This window comes from Mastigoproctus giganteus, chromosome 10 (assembly GCF_048544385.1).
Source record: "Mastigoproctus giganteus isolate SK-2022 chromosome 10, ASM4854438v1, whole genome shotgun sequence".
Classification (NCBI taxonomy): Eukaryota; Metazoa; Arthropoda; class Arachnida; order Uropygi; family Thelyphonidae; genus Mastigoproctus; species Mastigoproctus giganteus.
In genome coordinates, this window is record NC_143584.1 from 99993397 (window position 1) to 100014448 (window position 21052).

At 38.2% G+C, this 21052-nt stretch overlaps 1 protein-coding gene across 2 annotated transcripts in view; it reads right to left on the minus strand.

Moving 5' to 3' along the window:
- ACC (acetyl-CoA carboxylase) overlaps positions 1-21052 on the minus strand; it is a 1497654-nt gene that overhangs the window by 695043 nt on the left and 781559 nt on the right. For both annotated transcript variants that reach the window (XM_090383551.1, XM_090383552.1), the window contains 2 exons: positions 3606-3743; positions 3416-3493 (listed from right to left, as the gene is read on the minus strand). In XM_090383551.1, the coding sequence (XP_090239677.1) occupies positions 3416-3493; positions 3606-3743 (216 nt within the window). The remainder of the gene's footprint in view (positions 1-3415; positions 3494-3605; positions 3744-21052) is intronic.

The window sequence follows — 21052 nt, forward strand, 5'->3', positions numbered from 1 at the left end:
GTCTTCTGACTGTTTTAGGGGAATTAGCTATGCTTTCAAGAGTTTTTTGATTCCAAAATGGTGACAAACTTCCTATGGGTTGTCACATTCTTAGAATAAATAATTAAGAAGAGCAGCAACTACAGAGAGTGTCTCTGTCTTTTGTCAATTAGCTGTACATGAACTTATTTCATCTAGTTTTCTGCTAGTTTGAGTAGCAGTTTGATGGTCTGTGTTTGTCATGTGTGCTCCTTAGCCCTTGGCAAGAGGACTTTTCAGCCAAGATTTCCAGCCCCGCCATGGAGAGGGAGCAGTGCTGCAAGGATTCCAAGCAGTTGAAGTGTTATTTGGTTAGTAGAACTAGAAATATATGAAAAAGGTAAAGGTGTGTTTCCTTTCTGCATGCTAACTTGTGTCGAACTTGTGGGCCAATCTCTTAGGATTAGATGTCAATATGTGGCATGTGTATGGTTCTATATGACAGTGTAGGGTTTTGCAAATTGTCACTCATTTGGAAAAGTATGGGTTAAAATCCTGTCGATGACAAGAAAAATTTCTAAAGATCTCTTCAATTGAGGCTGCAGTTAGCTAATTTCAGTTGGACAAAGAGTAGGTTTTTCCCAGTGAATTATTCCAGATTTTTCAGTCCAACAACAATCAATTTGGATAGTGAACACATATTTCTACACACATAAAACAAAACAGATTAATACGGACTAAGTATTTAATGCTCCTAAAAATCTACAACCAATTGTGTAAGTCACTTTTGGGCAAGCTCAATGACACAAGTGATGGAATGTAAATCATTTATTGCTTTTGTTAGCAAATTGGGGGGGGGGGGGTAATTTTTTCCTCTCAGGCTTCTGGCTCTATTGCGGGAGGGTAGAAACAGTGTCAGTAATGTTTAGTTAGTAGTCACTAGGGCTTAAAATACCGGTATTTCGGTATTTTTAATTTATGAAACTGGGATACCGGTATTAATAAAGGTATTCCAAAAAAAAAAAAAAAAACGTTTTTCTCAATAAATTTTGATGACAGTTAATAAATTAAGGAAAAACCAAGTACTGTAATTACTTGAATTCAAGTTTTAAATAAACATTTATTGCAATAATAAATATTCTGAAAAAAACATTAAAATACAGTTATTCTAAAAACAAAAAAAAATACATATTTTTACTGCAAAGTTTAGTTATGTTTAGGCATCCACACTACCTGTCCGAATAAAGTGAGCTCTTAAGAAACATAAGCAATCAATAGTATGATGGTTTAAAAAAGGATCTAATTTTGGTACATACAATATGTGATTAGTGGCATAAAACGCCCTTTCAGATTCTATTCTGGTACTGAGATAATTGTAGATGATCTCATTCCATATTTTCTTGACTTTGAACTTTTCTAGCAAAACTAGTTAAAAGTATTTCATTAATTTCCGACTCAAGTTCATCTTTTAAAATCTCATTGGAATCAGGCAATTTCTTATTTTGGAAAGAATATGCGGAACACTGATGTTCTGTTCCATGTTGGTCTTCCCTGGTTGAATTATGTTCATCATTTTCTGAAGGAAAAAGACAATTTATTCAGCGAAGTATAATTTTCACTATAGTATCTTTACTGAGTCTGAGAGAGAGCAAAAAGTGGGGATAAGGAATAAAGAAGAGAGCAAAGAGTGCAGTTAAGGAATTCTTCAATGCAAATGCAAAGGAGAGAAGGCCAAATCAGATCGGACGGATATGTAATTGTGTGGGATAGTATTAGATACCCCAACTGATGTTGCAGATGAACTCGACAGTTACTTTGCATCGATATTTACAGAACAAAAACCTTTCACATCAATGAGAAATTATGGGAGTGAAGTTGAAAAAAATGTAATTAATGATGTTGAAATTTCACATGTTGATTTAATGAGAAAACTTTCGCGCCTACAGGCGAGTAAGGCTATTGGCTGATGGCATATACCCTATAATCTTAAAGTTGGAGGCAAGTGAGTGCATTGAACCATTAAGGCTAGTTATGAGAGCATCACTGGACTCAGGAGAGATTCCACAGGATTGGTGTAAATTGGAACAAAAAGGCAGTTCTAGGAGTGTAACAGGAAATTACCGACCAGCCAGTCTAACTTCAGTAGTAGGGAAAATCATGGAGGCAATGATCAAGGGTGGAATTCAGCATCATTTAGATGGAAATGGAATTCTGTAGTATACACAGCATGGTTTTGTAAAGGGAAAATAATGTTTAGGAAATCTGGTTAGCCATTTTGACAGGTCACTCGTGAGCTGGATTTAGAGAATAATTTCGACATTGTTTATTTTGATTTCAGCAAAGCATTTGACTCAGTCCCACATGAGTGGTTACTTTATAAGTTGGAGCAGGCTGGAATCAGGGAAAATCCTTAGATGGACAGCACAATGGCTTGAGGGGACCAGGCAAGGGGTTGTGATAAATGATTATTCCTCAGATTGGGTTAATGTAAGAAGCAGGGTTCCCCAAGGATCAGTATTGGGACCACTGTTGTTTTTGATTATCTTAAACGACATCTATGAAGGGATATACAGTGTGATGTCTAAACTTGCAGATGATGTAAAGATCAGTAGAGTAGTTAATGACTGCCGCCAAGCAGAGCTTCTTCGGAGTGACCTAGATAGACTTCCAGGATGGTCAGAAAAGTGGCAGCTATGCTTTAATTCAGCAAAATGCAAGGTCTTACACCTGGGGAACAGCAACCCCAAAATAACTTACATTTGGTGGAGTTGAACTAAAGTCAGTAGTGGAGGAATGGGACTTGGGAGTTACGATACGGTCAGACATGAAATTGTCCGAGAATTGTGGACAGGTTGCAATGTTGCATGGTGTCCTATCGATGATTTATCGAACATTTGCTAGTAGAGATAAGGACGTCATAATCACATAAATTGATTATAATCAATCAATTTTTGTATCAGTACCGGTATTTGAATAGCGGAAAAAAAATGGCCGGTATACCAGTATTGTAAGCCCTAGTAGTCACAAGACTTTTATACACAGAAATAAAGAAGTCACAAGAGCTACTACTTGCACTAGTAACTGAAAATAACCACCTATAAACCCTTTCAGTCAGCTGTTTGGCACCTTGGGTCTCAAAGGTTTATGAAACTACTTCCGATAGTCATTCCTGAACTGAAAAGGCAGGATCACTGAGTAAGCAACGTTAATTACCACAGATATACTGGTAAAATAATCAATGTCATCTAAGTACTGAAATCTGCTTTTGTATGCCGTGATGATAATAAATGCCATTTCAATTTATATGATTTTTTAAAACAGTTTTCTCCTAGTTGAATTGCAATGTATTTGAGTTACCTAGATAACATAAAATGTAAGACAAGTTCAAAATTTGCAAAATGTTTCCTTGCAAATAAAACACATGAATAAAATGTAAAAAAAGTTTGTAAATGCATACCTTTGTAACAAGATCAGAATGCCTGATTATAGACCGGATGAAAAATCTGTAGTCAGTAACTTCTTGACCTTTTGCCACCTGGGAAAAAAAAATAAAAAAAATTCCTCAAAACACATTAATTTATAATAAAAAAGAACAGAATTAATGAAATTAGGTCAGGAAAAACAAAATAAAAAACTGTATGCCATACCTTAGCCTTTCCCAAGTACAAATGCATTTTTTGATTGGCTGTAGGGACAGCTTCAAGATCATAATTTCTGAGTCGATTTATTTCTAACTGGAATGCTAAAGCAGGTTCAAGATGTCGGTAGATACGATCTTCTTCAAACTGTGAGAATAAAATACTTATTAGGTATTCGTATTGACAAAGGATGCAGGAAAGAACATATACAGCATTAGCCAACAAAAAAAAAAAAAAAAAAAGAAAAAAAAAAAAAAGGAAGAAAGAAAAAGACAACGACAACACTTTTCACTGGTTCTGTTGTGGGAAGTAACATAAATTACCACAATTCAAGGAAGGACCTGAAAAACTATTAGAAGGGATGAATGGTTTGTTCAGCCCTTCCTTGAATTCATTCAGACTATACATTTTCTGAACATCAGAAGGAAGCCTGTTCCAAGAAAAAACTGCCGGCTGACTGAAGATAAATTTATAGATATCCATTCCACAAAAGAGCCAGTGGAAAGTGTTGTCGTCTTTTTCTTTCTTCCTTTTTTTTGACACTGTGTGTGTGTGTGTGTGTGTGTGTGTAAGCTCACTAGCACTGAGCTTATTAAAATTTACTCACAGTTTTAAGCATCTTATACAGATCTCATTGCAAGTGCCTAGTGACCAGACGTTGCAATTTGCAGAAATGAAGTCTTTCTTGGTAAGAGCACCATCCTTACTAAAATGAGGCTTCCAGACCTGGAAGCCTCATTTTAGAAGTCAAGATGTGGAAACCATTGCCTTATACAACAGAACAATCACCACCTTATCTCTACTAACAAAATTTCTGAATATTACTGATAAAACCCCATTAGCCATGCTAGCAGCCATCTTCATGTCTGCCAGCACAATTTCATTCTGCATACTTGGCTTATTGGAGAATGAAATTTTCATTACCCACTACCCTAAGTACTGTGCCACCCAATTGGTATGTTATTCTGGGATTACTGCTCCCCATATTCAGTACCTTACATTTGTCAATGTTAAACTTGAATTGCAACTTTTAGCCCATCTGCCTATTTTGTAGATTTCGTTGCAGTAGCATATTCTGATTACTATCATTAATTACCATATCAACCTTTGAATTATTTGAAAATTTGACATTAAAAGTGACGGCCTCATCAATATCATTAATAAATATAGAAAAAAAAAATATATATACTTGGCCCAGCACTGAACAATGGAAAAATAACAGTAGTCCAAGAAGAGCAGTGCCCATTGATAACCACTCTGTCTTCTCCCAGTCGACCAACATTTATCCATAGTTGTATCAAGCCCCTAAATCCCACACTGCTGCAATTTGTACAGCAGTCTTTTATATGAAACACTATCAAAACTTTTCTGAAATCTAAGTATATTATTATTAACCATATGGTGTAAGGAAGCATGCTGCGCCAGCCAAAAAAAAAATTGAGTACCCTGAGAGAGAGAGAGAGAGAGAGAGAGAGAGAGAGAGAAGTAGGAGGGAATCACAAAAAGAGAGAAGAATAATGATATCTAGCTCAGAACCTTGGGGGTGCCAAAGGAAGAAAACCAAAGGTTTTGGGCCAAAACAAGGGATTTTATGGAAAAAATGGGAGATTGTTTTAAATTCCACACTAATTAAAAATCAGTGATAATATACACATTTTATATAAAACGACAGTATCAACACATTCACTACCACATATATTTGAGAGATCCGTTCAATGTGCTGTAATTTCCAGAAAATTCTAGCGTAACAATAACAATAAAATTCATAGTTAAAAGGGATCACTTATTGTAAATCAGAATAAAACTCAAAATTTTATCAGTGTTCAATATTCAGAAATTAACTTCAACTCAAGCAAAAAATGTGTACCAATAATTGTGCCAACAGAATCAAGCAGTTCCTTTCTTGTGACTCTACTTTTACACCATTTACATATTCACTGCTTAAGAATGACCACCTGTATGTGTTATGGCATGTTGAGTGCTGTGACATAGGACTCATATGTATTATAGAACAGCACTTGGGTTACCTTTGAAAGCTATTATATGTGTCAGTGCAGTGAACATGTTAAAATGCATGTAGATTTTATAATTATTATTATTAGCTACATAAGGCTGATGCGGCAACAGCCAAAAAAAAAAAAAAAAAAAATTCCCGAGCTACCCTGGAGAGAGAGAGAGAGAGAGAGAGAGAGAGAGAGAGAGAGAGAGAGAGAGAGTCAAAAATAGAAGGGAATCATCAAGAAAAAGAAGAATGATGATATCCAGCTCAGGACCCTGGATGTGCCAGGCCCATACTCACCAGGGTGCTGAGCTGGATATCATCTTTCTTCTCTTTCTTGGTGCCCTCTTCTCCAATGCTAGAAATAATCACCGTTAGTTATTTAACTGAAAACACCATCAAAGTAGGAAAAACAAAAAGTTTATTTGTTTATTTTGAATTATATTTTCACTTAAACAAATACTATTGAATACACCATGAATTGTCAAACTAATAGAGCAAGCTTATCTGCGAAAAGATCTAAACCTCCCAAGCACTTGCTAATTCATTTCACAAATATACGTGGTCTTAATTCTAATCTCAACGATGTCCATTTCCACTTGCAGTCTGGGGAAACCTCACGTACTTTTTCTGACAGAATCTCAGTTATCGGTTGATTTAACTACTGCTCATCTCAGGTGCCCAAATTATTCGCTGTATGATTCCTTTCACCTCAAAGGTGGTACTTGTGCATATGTCCGTTCTGATATTCCCTGTCAGAGACTTGGTAATTTGGAATCTCCTCTCTTTGATCTTCTCTGGCTTAAAATCTCTCTACCTCATTGTGTCAAATTCATTTGTTGTCTCTATCGTTCTCCCAACTCCACTAATCACTTGGAGCTCTTTGACTTCCTCTCTTTGCAACTTGACTTCCTCCAGTCCAACTTTCCTAACAGTAAGGTCATTTTCCTTGGTGATTTTAATGTTCACAACTCCAGCTGGCTTCCATTTTCTAGACACACCGACCCAGCTGGTCGAGATGCTGAGGCTTTTGCCTCAGCATCTGAGGATTTATTAATGACCTAGCACAGATTGTTCATTTACCTACAAGAATACTGGACAAAACTAATCATACAGCCAATACACTTGATCTTTTTCTCACAAACAACCCTTCTAAGTACACGGTCGAAGTGAGAGGTCCATTAGGCACTTCAGATCACAACTTTGTGATTGTCTCTTCTCCAATGGAACCTTTATCTCATGGCTATTCCCAACCTCGTGTTGTTTGGCATTACAAGAATGCAAAGTGGGATGACCTGCGAGACTTCTTTTCTTCTTTATCTTGGTCGGATTACTGTTTCAAAACTTCTGATGTCAACGTTTGCTCAGATTGTGTCAGCGAAATTATTCTTGCAGGAATGGAATCCTTTATCCCACACTCCACTTTAAAATCTCGTCCTTTATCTAAACCTTGGTTTTCCAATAAATGTGCTAAGGCTGTTCAAGAGAAGAATGATGCATAAGCTGGATATCATCATTCTTCTCTTTCTTGGTGATTCCTTTCTACTTCTCTCTCTCTCTCTCTCTCTCTCTCTCTCTCTCTCTCTCTCTCTCTCTCTCTCTCTCTCTCTCTCTCTCTCTCTCTCTCTCTCAGGGGGTAACTTGGGAATTTTTTTTTTTTTTTTTTTTTTTTTTGGCTGGTGCAGCATAAGCCTCAGGCTTCCTTGTACCATATGGCCATTAATAATAATAATAATAATAATAATAATATCGTAATTGGCTTGTTTCTATTTCTTCAGTTTCATTTTCTGCCTACACCAAAGCTCGCAACAATTGTAAAGCAGTTATTAATCAGTCCAAACTAGAGTTTGAATAGGCTAAGAGTAGAAAACTTGCTTCTTGCCCTAATGGTAGCCAAGCATTCTGGTCTCTTGCCAAAGCTATTGGCCGCAACTTTTGCCCATCTCTGCTCCCACCTCTGTCCAAACCGGATGGTTCTGTTGTCACTTCAGCCAAGCATAAAGCTGACCTACTAGCATCCCATTTTTCTTCCAGCTCATGTATTAATGATCTTGGTAAAGCACCTCCCACCATTCCCAACAAGCTCCATTCAATGCCTCCTGTGGTCTTCTGTCAAAAGGATATCAGAAGGATTTTGACGAATCTTGATGCTAAGAAAGCTCCAGGTCCTGATGGTATTTCTCCACTTGTTCTCAAAACCTGTGCTCCTGAACTTACTCCTATTCTTTGCCGCTTTTTTCACTTTCTTATTCCAAAGGTGTTTTTCCTTCTGTTTGGAAATTTGCTCATATCCAGCCAGTTCCTAAAAAGGGTGACAAATCCCTCCCATCCAATTATCGTCCTATTGCAGTTACTTCTACTCTTTCTAAAGTAATGGAGAAATCAATTAATCGCCAACTCTTAAACTACCTAGAAACCTCCCGTCTGATCAACGATCGCCAGCATGGATTCCGTCAGTGTCGATCCACTGGTGATATTCTGGTTTATGTTACCCATTTATGGACTAAGTCAATGGAAAGGTTCGGTGAAACACAAGTAGTTGCTCTTGACATCTCAAAGGCTTTTGATCGTGTTTGGCATAAAGGTCTTCTAAACAAGATTCCATCTTATGGTTTGCCAACTGTTTTTTGTAATTGGTTATCCAGTTTTCTCTCTGATCGCTCACTGAGGGTGATGGTAGATGGCTCTCTGTCTTCTAACTTCTCCACTAATGCCGGTGTCCCCCCAAGGTTCAGTTCTTTCCCCCACTCTTTTCCTCTTGTATATTAATGACCTTCTTCCACTGACTGGAAATCCTATCCATAGTTTTGCCGAGGATAGCACATTGAATTCCACTTTCCATTTTCAGAAACCTTGTCCTGCTCAATCAGCTTCAACTTCTCGAAAATCTGCTACCAATTCCTTAAAAGCCGATCTTCAGGTAATTCTCCAATGGGGCAAAGACAACTTCATTGATCTCAACCCTTCTAAAACTCAGTCTTGTCTTATATCTCGCAAAAAGGATTCTTCTGCTCCTATGCTTATCTTTAGTGACACTCCGATTTCTAGGCAAAACAATATATCTCTTTTGGGGATTACCCTTTCAGAAGGGTAATCCCCAAAAGAGATTACGCTATCCTCCATCTCCTAATCTCTCTTGACACAAGCACATTATAAATATTGCTTCCTCTGCATCTAAAAAACTTGGTTTTCTCTTTCGCTCTCGGCGTTACTTTTCTTCCAAACAGCTGCTCACTCTGTATAAATCGCAAATCCACCCTGCCATGGAATATTGTTCCCACATCTGGGGTGGTGCCCACAAAACCTCTCTCAGGCTTCTTGGTTCCATTCAGAAGAGGGCAGTTAGGTTAATTAATGATTCATCTCTAACAGAGTCTCTCCATTCGTTTTCTCATAGACGTACTGTTTCTGCTGCATGTCTCTTCTACAGATACTTCCATGGGCACTGTTCTTCTGAATTGGCTTCTATAATTCCTGCTCTCTCTTTCAAAACAGTCCGAACATGTGCCGCCACCAGCCAACATCCATTTACTGTTCAACTTCAAACCCACAGAACCAACTTTTCATCTTCCTCATTTATTCATTCAACTGCCATTTTCTGGAACAACCTTCCTTCATACGTATTTCCTGAAAATTGCAGTCTACAGAAGTTCAAATCCAATGTCAACAAATATCTTCTTTCGTCTTCTCAACCTCCAACCGAAGCACGGTACTAAGTACTATAGGTTCTAAAACCTCTCGTGTTTGGGGTTCACATAAAAAAAAAAAAATAAATAAAGTAATCATACATGGACATTTGTTCATGTAAAATCAATAATTTTCATTGGTTCAGGTGAAAAAATTAGATTTTTTTGCAGCATAATCCTCCACGATTTTAAATAAACATCACATCGCTAACTGTTGAATCATGCTTTATTCAATAAAATGTAAAGCTTCAGCTACGCCTTGTTCTGCTGCTGTATGAGAAATTTCTAGCTCTAGTTGTGATCCAATCTCTTCTTCATATTTAAATGCAGCTGTTTCTATCATGGTCTGTATAATTTCTGAATGACCCATAATTCCATTTTACAAATCATTACTGTGAATTCATTTATCTGTCTTCTTGCTGTAATCTTCAAAACCTCCAATTTGCCTGAAATTTCTGTTCTTCATTATTGTATAGTAATTGAGAACTTTCATGAGAATTGTCAATTTCAAGCTGAAGTTTTCTCCAAAACTTAGTAAATCTTGAACTTGGAATTTTGTTCCATGCTATACTGTAAATAAAGTCTTTGATATTAATACATTTTAATGGTATGCATCTTCTATTTTTTTTTTTTTTTTTTTTTCTAGGATGCACCCCATCAATCTCTTTATTGATGGGGTGTACCAAGGATGTCACATTCATTTAAAAAAAAAAACATGGCCGTTAAGTTCCTTTCAACTGGTGTATGAAGGAGAGGCCTTCGTTTTGTTCAAATTCATCTTTGCAAAAGGAACATATTCATGAATAAATTATTCTTTTAACAAGTCAAAAAAAGTCCATCTATGTTGATTTCTGTGAGTGTTATTAAACTGCTAAAAGGCAAATGATTTATATTTTTAAAAGCTCTAGGATTAGATGATTTACAAAAAAACGTGGCAATTTGTGAGTTCAAGTTAGATTGCTGCAGGTGCTACCACAATAATGATTCTCTCTTTGGATTTTTGTATCCAGATGTTGTAGGCTTTACTTTCAGGCTATTCATTCATGTACATAAAATCTTATAATTTATACCTGTTTAGGTTGTATTGTGGAGTTCATCTGCAATCAATTTTTTTCAGTCAATAAATGACCTTAAAAACTGCTATACATTTATGAGCAGAAGAGTGATCTGAATTTAATTTATCCTCTGATAAAACTCAATACATGGATATCATGATGTTTTTTTTTCCAATGTCCAGGCCATCTATCACTTGCTGAAAAATGTTCTGTAAAATTAATCTTCTAATGTTGGCCCAGTGCCTTTTCTTTGAGTATGGGTCAACTGATTGGAGTTTCACATCATCTTTCTTGCAGAATGCAATTTTTTTTTAGCAATTTACCTTTACCAAGAATTTCCTGAGAGAGAGAGCAACTCTTACTTTACCCACCCATATTTCATGAATTCACATGATACATTAAAATCCTTACTGTAATTAGAATAACAAATAATTTTACTGGTGCAAACCATTTGGAACAAATACACAGCTGACCACTACTGAATTATATGGCTGAAAAGGAAGCATGAGTGGACAACACTAACTGGTTCAAGAATAAAAACAGAGCAGTAAAATAATTTTGAGCACTTGGACAGGGACAAGTTTTTGAAAATTTTGCTATTTTTCAATAAATTAGCATATTGAATTGTGTTCAATAAATAGTTTTAAGAATCATAGTTATGACTGTTACTTTATCTTTAAATTTATCTAGGGATTTAATAAGTTATAACTCAATATTTGGAGAACCTTTGTATCGGTGACTTTGGCATGAATATCACGTCACAACTTGCAGTTTAAGGAATTTAAACTGCAAGTTATGACATGCGATGGTAATCATAGAGTTTTTAAATTGTAGTACAGAAGTAACTTGAAGGTTCTTGTCACTTAGATTTTTTTTTTTTTTTAAGGTAAGAAATTATAAACACAATAGAATTATTTACAAAGGTAATAGCATAGCACTTACTATAAAACCTGATAATAGCATGTGTTGTTATACTCCTACTTCTTAGTGTGTGTAATAATTTAAAATTTTAAATTAAACTTAGATTAGAATCGTGGCTCAAAGTGGTGGGAATTCTTTGGTCAGGAGAAAACCACCAAGCAGTTCCCCTGAGAACGCAGCTATTTTCATTGTACCAATTGCTTTTTCTGCTGAGTTATCACTATTGGGACATAACATGGCCAAGGGGAAATGATTATGCTATGTGTGTCTTTTTTTTTTTTTTTTTTTTTTTTTTGGAGGGAGTGTGAGTCCTAGGCACCAAGTCAGCATTCTGATAGGCATATTTGAGGGCTTGAGGAAAATTTAAAAGAGGGGACCCTGCAAGTACTAAGCTGCCCAGCACAATGGTGGAGACAATGAGAAACTTCATGGTAGAGTGCACTGGGCCCAAAGGAGTTAGCTTTTGTCAGTGCTATTATTAGGGAAATGAAAAGTATGCTTTCTAAATTGGATATGTTGAACAGGTTCAAGGTATGTCTTCCTGCCTGGGGCAAACGTTGAGAATGTTGTACAGTAACAGCAATCATCTTTTAAGGACATAAAAGGTGATATTGTTATATAGGTTGGTACTGATGATGTCAAGAGTAAGAAATCTGAGGATTTCCTTAATAAGTTCAAGGAAGTATTGAGAAAAATTTCAAGTTAGGATTAAATTTTAAAGTGCCTGAAATTCTTCCCAGATACATGATGAGTACCAAGTTAATCAATTTGGCCTGGTGAGACTGCAGGGCTTGTGGGGTAGATTTTTTTGGTTGTAGTCAATGTTTGTTAATGGGAGAGACTGATTTTACAGGAGTGGGGTACAATAAATTGAAGGTGTGAAAGAACATTTGATGATGCTATCAAGGCCCTGTTAGGTGAGCCAGAAAACTAGTTCGGGGGAAGGAACATAGACTAATAGATTAACAGCAGCCACAGGCAGAGATGAAAGTGATTTTTGCATGCTTCTATTGGATCATCCAGCAGCCTAAAAAGAGAGGTTTGATTACAAGTCATCCAAGAGGTCACATTGAGACAAGCAAATACATAAGCTGTGTTAGAGTTACTAAAGCAAAAACAGGTGCATGCATACTTGTGTGTACATTAATACTAGCACATGATTGAATTTGGTGAATTTGAAATACTAGTTAAGACATCAAACAAAAACACTGTAGGTGTATTACTGGCATTGCATCACTCGGAATCAAGAGAGTTGCAGTTGAAGTTTTTTTTTATTTCTTAAGTTAGAGTGTTCCCAAGCCAGACTATGACAAATCTGCCTTTATAGAAAGACAGTATAGGAGGGTGTGTTGAATAGAGCTGCAGGTACACCGATAAGTGTATCTGACTTTACCCAGTTCTTAAAGGAAAAGTCGCATGATTGAATATGAGCATGCCAGGATAGAAGGCTTGCTTCAGTGATATCAAAAATAGATGTACACGTAAGATGTTCTAGCATGGATTTCAGTTTTAAAGCATTCTTTAGAGACAACTGCTTATGTTGAAGCGACAGAGGTGGTTCAGTTGCTTCCACATATGGGTTTTGGACAGGAGATGTTCGAAACACTACAGTAGTGATACAGATAGTCTGATGATGGACAGGGTCCAACCATTGCAGTACAGTCTCTTTGGCTGAAGAGTATACCTGGGACCTGTAATCTAGTTCAGATCAAACAAGTGCACGGTGAACAAAGAATATTTAGTCCTCTCGTGCATTTTGTGCGGAGTTGATGGATATATTCCAGAAAGGTCAATTTTTATCAAATATGAATCCCAAGAATTCTGTGTCTGACAAAACTGGAACAGCATTTTGTTTAAGTGTTAATTCAGGTTCAGGATTAAGATTACACTTACAACAAAAGTGTACATAAACAGTCTTCTGCAGTGAGAACCTGAATCCATCAGTAAGTGCCCAAGAATTGAGGTGATCAATGGCTTATTGCAGTTGTCTTTCAATAACACTCATGTTGCATTGACTGAGAAAATATGCTAAAGTCATCAACACAGAGGGCAATCTTTACAGCTGGAGGAAGTTGTTCTGTGATGGAATTTACTCTGATAGCGAAAAGTGTGACACTTAGTTCTGATCCTTCTTGAGGTACTCCCTCTTCTTGGCAGAAGGGACGAGAGAGAGAGAGGATCCCATACGAACTTGGAAAGACCGATTGATGTTCATGTTTTAGGAGAGCATCCAGTGTAGCTTCCAAAGGACTGGTTCCTTTGGAAGCTACACTGGATGCTGGAGAGAAGGCCATTTGATTCTAAATACCATATTAAATGGAAACTAACCATCCTCTCCAGGATTTTGCACAGACAGCTGGTCAGAGCAATAGGATGATAATTAGTAGGGATTTTAGGATCCTTTCCTGGCTTTGAAAATGCAATAACACTTGCCATGTGCCAGGCATCCGTGAACTTTTCTTCAATAAAGATTCTGTTATATAAAAGGAGCAAGTCATCCACAGATGTTGGTGAAAGGTGTTTAGCCATTTCATAATGGATGCCATCTGTTTCTTAGAAAGGGTAAGAGCTCTTTTTAGTTCCTGCATAGTGGAATCATGGATCTGTTTTACATCATCTATTACCCAGTCTACCAGGGATGTTTCCCCAAAAGCACTGACTTTTGCAGAGCATGCAATAGTACATCCATTGTATTCTAGGATAGATGAAGGGTGAGATGTATATTTTCCCTTCATTTTTCAGATTTTATCCCAGACAACCTTAGCACTGGTAGACTGGGTAATAAATGACGTAAAATGGATCCATGATTCCTTTTGACTCTGACAGCGTTTTCTTTGGCTTGTGCATTTTTAAAAGCTATTAGATTGACCGTGGTAGTATATTGTTGGAATTTTCCCCAAGCTTTGTTTTGAGCCTTTTTTGCTGCTCTACATTGTGAATTTGACCTTGGTTTGGGAAAAGGTAGAAACCGGGAAGATGTTTTCAGAATGGCATTTTGCTTGGACAACATTTTCTGTGATGTAGGTGACTGCATCATTGATAGGCTCGTGACTGACTGCAGTGATGTCAAATTCTGCCTGATATTGAAAGGCATTCCGGTCAGCCTGATCAATCTTTCACAACAGTAGACAAAGTCTTCCACTGTGTAAGCAGGTTATCACAGGGAAGTGATCACTTCCATACAGGTTCTCCTCCACTTCCCAAGTGAGTGAAGGGAGTAAGAAAGGGGAACAGATAGAAAGATTAATGGCAGTAAATGTATGGGTAGGCATGTGAAGAAGGTGTTAGTTCTCACATTTAGAAGGGAAAGATGATAGTCAGTGAGCATATGCTCTATGACATGTCCCCTTTCATTAATATTGACACTACCCGACATGAGATTATAAGTTTGTTTGTTATTTGGTTTTTTAGGAGCATTAGCAACTAAGGCCATATCGCTCCGGGGATATGTGCGGTGGTCATCCCTGACCTTTCCGCATCCTCCGTATTTGGTGATCACGGGCTCGAACCCCGGTCTAATCAAGAAGGGTGTGCTACGCACTGCTGCTCCTGCCCACCTGGCTACGGAGGCACCAAGAGATTGTAAGTATTGGCATTAGTAGAGGCATACAATGCAAGAAAGCAAGCTTATGCAGAATCAGCCAAAAAAAAGCCTTCCCACTTCACCCCTCCATTCATTCCAAATGCCAGTCCAGCTCAGCCTTAAATTTATTTAGGCTATCAACTTCCACAACAAAAGATGGAAATCTGTTCCACCAATCAACTACCCGCTGGCTAAAGGCAAATTTCAGCACATCTATTCTACAACTGTCTTTCCTCAATTTTAATCTGTGCCCCCTTAGGCTCTCAATCTGAGCAAGAGGAAGAATCCCATCAGCATTCAGCTTACTCAACCCATTCAAGGCCTTATACACCTCAATCAGATCACCTCACAGGTGACTACTCTCCAGGTGCTGCAATTTGCAGAACTTAAGCCTTTCTTGGTAATAGCAACCCTTTGTTCCACTTACAAATCTTGTTGCCCTTCTTCTACTCATTCTAGTAACTCTTATGTCCACTGGAATCCCCAAGAAGCAGGAGAGGGGATGGTAGCTGCACTATGTGATCATCAAGGTCTGTCTGGGAGATGTCAGCCCTAGGTGGCAAGTAGATGGAACAGACTGCTATTAAAAACCCAACAGTAAGGCAAATTGCCCGCTTCTAAGTTAGTGGAAAGCGGCACAGGCTGTAATGGGGCCAGGTTGCCCACAGGGTTTGCAACTCCTCCATGGGTAGGTTTTTGATATGAGTATTCTTGGTACAAGAGCTGCTGTGGCTAAAATGCACCTGGAGGGGTTTTTTTTGGCAATTCTGTTCATTGTGTATATATTTTGTTGGGAATGATTTTCAAGAGTCACAGGGTGTCTATAACTTACTGCACAGCTATTTGATTTCATATTTGATTATAGAAGATTATTTCCTTGAGGAACTGAAAAACATATGCTATATTTTCCTATCTTCCAATATGGTTTTAAGAGTGAGGGAATGATGCTTGGTTATTAACTCTTTAAAGTAGTTTTGGTGTTCAACTGCAAAAGCTGGACAAGTAATTAGTACATGTTCTACTGTTTGTTGTGTGTGGCAGGTAAGACATAGAGGAGGGATCCTTTCCTCATAAGAGATGACAGTGGCTGAAAAAAGTGTGTCCTATTCTTAACCTTGCAAGTATCACTTTGTCATGTCCGTTTTGTTTCATGCTGGATTTCCATGGTTAGAGTAAACTTTTAATTTGGTTCAATTTGTTATTGGTTAGAACTTGCCATTGCTGCTGCCAGTGATGTGTCCTGCTGTGATGAATAACTTGTTTGTAATCTGAGAAAGGAATGTATTTGGGTGCAGATATGTTGCTGTTGGCTTTTTTAGCAGCTTTGCTTGTTCATTGCCATATATTCCGACATGACTTGGAATACAGAAAAGTCTAACGTAATGACCTTTGATACTTGGCAATGGATTTGTTGCTGGAGTGGATGTTTATTAGAATTGACATTTTGTATTGCTATCATGAAGCTAAGGGAGTCCATGAAAATGATGCTGTTCTGAGAGCTTGAAAGATCAACTTAATTTAAGGCTAACATAATGGCTTGCAGTTCCACAATATAAATGGTGCAACCTTTTGAGAGTCTTTGGGCCAATGTGATATTTGAAGAATAAACTGCTGCCCCCCCTTGAGATTCAGATTTTCAGCCTTCTGTATATAGGATGCAATGATCTAAAATTTTTGACTTTAGCATTAGCATTAGTAGAGGCATCTGATGCAAGAAAGCAAGCTTATGCAGCATCAGCCAAAAAAATTAAAGTAAAATAAATAAATAAAAAATAACCACTTCCACTTCACCCCTCTGTTCGTTCGAAATACCTGTCCAGCCGAGCCATAAACTTATTTAGGCTATCAACTTCCACGACAAGGGATGGAAGTCTGTTCCACCTACCAACCACCCGCTGGCTAAAGGCAAATTTCCGCACATCTATCCTACATCTGTCTTTCCTCAATTTGAATTTATGCCCTCTCAGGTGATTATTCTGAGCAAGAGGAAGAATCACATCAGCATTGAGCATGCTCAAACCATTCAAGGCTTTGTACACCTCTATCAGATCACCTCGCTGCTGCCTAGTCTCCAGACACTGTAATTCGCAAAACTTAAGCCTTTCTTCGTAAGAGCACCCCTTTGTTCCATTCACTAATCTTGTTGCCCTGCTCTGTACTCATTCCAGCAGCTCTACATCCTTCTTGAAATGAGGTCTGCAAGCCTGTATACAGTACTCTAGGTGTGGCCTGACCATTGCCTTATACAAGGGAATAATCACCTCCTTATCCCTGCTAGAAAAATTCCTATATATCATTGACAATACACCATGAGCTACTCTTGCAGCCCGTCTGCACTGCTCAGAGAACTTCATATCTGCCTGCTCAACCACCCCCAGGTCCCTTTCATTCTCTACCACTGTCAGTGTAGTACCACAGAGTTGATACGTTGCTCTGGAGTTGCTGTTTCCCATATGTAGTACTTTACATTTGTCAATGTTAAACTTCATTTGCCACCTCTCAGCCCATCTGCTCAACCTTTCCAGATCCTGTTGCAGCAGCATAGTGTCAGTAGTGTCCTTGACAACCCTGCCAACCTTCATATCGTCTGCAAACTTGGACATTAAGCTTGATATACCATCATCAATATCATTTATAAATACAGAAAACAATAAAGGACCCAATACTGAACCCTGAGGGATTCCTCTAATAACATTAGTCCACGATGAGCAGTGTCCATTGATTACCACTCTCTGTCTTCTCCCCCTCAACCACCCCTTTATCCATAGCAGCAATTTGCCTCCAATGCCACACTGCTCCAATTTGTGCAGCAGTCTTCCATGTGCAACAGTATCAAAAGCCTTTCTAAGATCCATGTATATAATATCAAAGTTATTCTCTGCATCCAGTTCTTTTGCGACTGCATCATAGTATCCAATCAAATTGTTCAGGCAAGACTTCCACTTAACAAAACCATGCTGTGTCTGAGCTATAACTGAAGTCTTGTCTAGATGATCCTGCGGTGCTTCTTTAACCAGTGCCTCCATTAATTTTCCAGGAACAGAAGTTAAACTCACAGGTCTATAATTACTTGTGTCAGCCTTTGATCCTCATTTGTGAATTGGGGTCACATTTGCACATCTCCAGTCCATGGGTACCTCTCCTGAGTCCAAGGAAGCTCTCATAATTATGGCTAAGGGTTTGCTTACTTCCATTGCTGCCTCCTTTAATATAACTGGATAGATTCCATCCACCCCAGGTGCCTTTCTTGTGTTTATCTTCAACAATTTTTCCTCCACTTTACTCTCAGTTATTACAAGATTCTCTAGCTTACTGCCAGAGTTGAATACACCTCTGGCATTCCTCTCGCTGAATAACTCCTCATGTGTGAATGTCGATGCAAAATATTCATTTAGTTTGTTAGCTACCTGAGCAGGATCATCAACAGTTGACCCATCGATATCAAGTGGACCAATCTGATTCATCCCCTTCCTTCTAGAGTTTACATAAGTAAAGAACTCTTTGCTGTTTTTCTTCGCATCCTTTGCCAAGGATTTCTCGTAATCTGCCTTCGCCTGCCTAACCTCCTTTGTAACTTGGTTACAGATCAACTTGTATCTATCATAGGCTTCTTTTTTTTTTTTTTTTTTTTTTGATTTGGTAGTTGTTGGCACATCGGCTTCTGTGGTCATATTGCACCTCCCAAGGTTTTTGCAGTACTTTGATCCCAGCCCGAGGCGGGAATCAAACCCACGACCTTTGGGTTGCCGGGCAGGTACTTTACCCACTCGGCTAGCCCGGTTGGCCTCATAGGCTTCTGTGTCACGTGTTAATTTGTATGTATCCCATGCATTTTTTCTTCTCTGCCATATGCCTCATTAGTTCATCTGACATCCATTTAGGCCTAAACCTTGAACAATATTTCTTAGTTGGTATGTAAAGCCTAGTAGCTTCCAAGATAAGTTCTTTGAATGCTTCCCACTTGTAAGTAGCATGCAGATGCTGATAGTTTATATGAGGGAGAGCTTGTCTGCTCCAGAACTGGAAGAAGAAAAAGTCACATGTAGGCTGTTTGATTATCCATGGTGGTGTATACTGCTTCGTCAGTGGAGTAATCAAATCAATATTAAGATCTGCACTGTGGAGAAGGTTTTTTAGTCTCATGCTCGCAGGTTTATTGATTCTTTGTTGTTGATAATGTTGTTCCCATTCTGATGTAAAAAGAGTTTTCTGTAGGGACCAACCTGGTAGGGATTTTATTTTAGCTCCATAAGAAAGTAACTGATTATGTCTTCTAATTTTTAAAGGAGGTTCTTGGGCCTCAGCGTACATGCTCTGCACAGGTGAGGTACGGAAAGCTCCAAGGGCTATTCGAAGCGTGCAGTGATGTACTGGATGAGCCATTTCAGTGCACTAGGTCCTGTCGAGTTGTAGATTGGGCACCATAGTCTAACTTAGACCAAACGAGTAGACAATATAAACAGAGTAGTACTGTTCTATCTGTTCCCCAGGATATGGCAGATAGGACTTTTAAGATATTCATTGTCTTCAGACAGTGGTCTCTTATGCAGACTGATATGCTCTAAAAACGTCATTTTTTTTGTCAAAAACAAGTCCTAAGAAACGGACACTATTTTTAACTGGGATTATCTGTTCTTTCAAACTGAGTTCTGGATCCGGGTGGAGATTCGTTTATCTGTATAAATGTATATATATGGTCTTTTGTACTGAAATTCTATATCCTTTTCTTTCTGTCCATTTTATGACTTTGTTTATCACTACTTGTAATTGTCGTTCTATTTTCCTCATATGCTAAGCTTGATAAGAAATGCTGAAATCATGGAAGCTCAGCTTGCTGTCTAATATCAGTCCAAGAAATTTAACAGTAGTGACAAGTGGGATTTGAGTATTATTTATTTGCAAGTCAGGATCAGGATGGAGACCCCATCACTTGCAAAAGTCAGTGGCAGTACATTTCTTTTCCGATAGTTGATAACCATTCCACGAAGTCCAGGATTCTATTTTGTTTATGGCATGTTGGAGTAGCCGTTCAAAATGGTAATGGTAAGGTTATCTGCATACATATATGGTTCAACAGTTTTTTAGATATCTTCTATCATGCTGCTACCTCGGATTGCAAATAGTGTTGGACTAAGTATCGATCCCTGCAGGACTCCTTCCTGAATGCGAGAAGCAGAGAGTGTTTTTATATTAGACCTGAAAAGAATGCAATTGCAGGAAATTTTGAATTATTTCATGTAAATGGGCCCTAAGTCCCAGATGGTAAATATCCATAAGAATATCATGACGCCAGGTAGTGTCAAATGCCTTTTCAAGGTTGAAGTTGACCATAACTAGATGTCGTTTCCTGACAAATGCATTGTGGATGTGAGATTCAGCTTTGATGAGTACATCTAAGGTTGTACTTTTTTTTTGAAAGTCCTACTGACGATCTAGCAGCAGATTCTGCGACTCCAGGATGTAAGTGAGCCTTGTATGGACCATCCTTTCGAAAATTTTACCCAAGAAACTTGTGAGAGACATGGGCCTATAGTTTTGAATTAACCCCGGGGGCTCACATCTGGTGAGTATGGGCTTGGCATACCCAGGGTTCTGAACTCGATATTATCATTCTTCTCTTTCTTGGTGATTCCCTTCTACTTTTCTCTCTCTCTCTCTTTTTTTTTTTTTGGCTGGTGCAGCATAAGTCTCGGCTTCCTTGCACCATATAGCCAATAATAATAATAATAACTAGGGAAGGATCTTTGCCTGGTTTTGGTATGGCAATAATGAAAGAATGATGCCAGGAAGAAGGATAGGCATTTTCACAGAAAATCCAATTGTAGAAGATCAACAACGTATGCAAGTCCTTTTCAGGTAAATGCTTCAGCATAATGTAATGAATACCATCTGGGCTTGTGGCACTACTGAATGATCTATTTAATGATTTTTGAGTTCTGTTAATGTAAAGGGTTAGTTGTATGAGAAGGAGTGGCATGTGAAGAAGTTGATTTTATGCCATTCTGTACCTGCTTTAAAGTTTTGCAAAGATGCATAGGAAGCAGAACCAGAGATTGTGGAGAAAGATGCTGCTAATGCATTAGCAATTTCTTCAGGGACAGATAAGTCTTTCCCTTTCCAACGAAGTATTGGAGAGAGTAGCCGAACAAATATGCCATTTAGGGCCATGAGTCGTATGCCAGTGTCTCCTGTTATGGTTGAGGCAAAGGTAA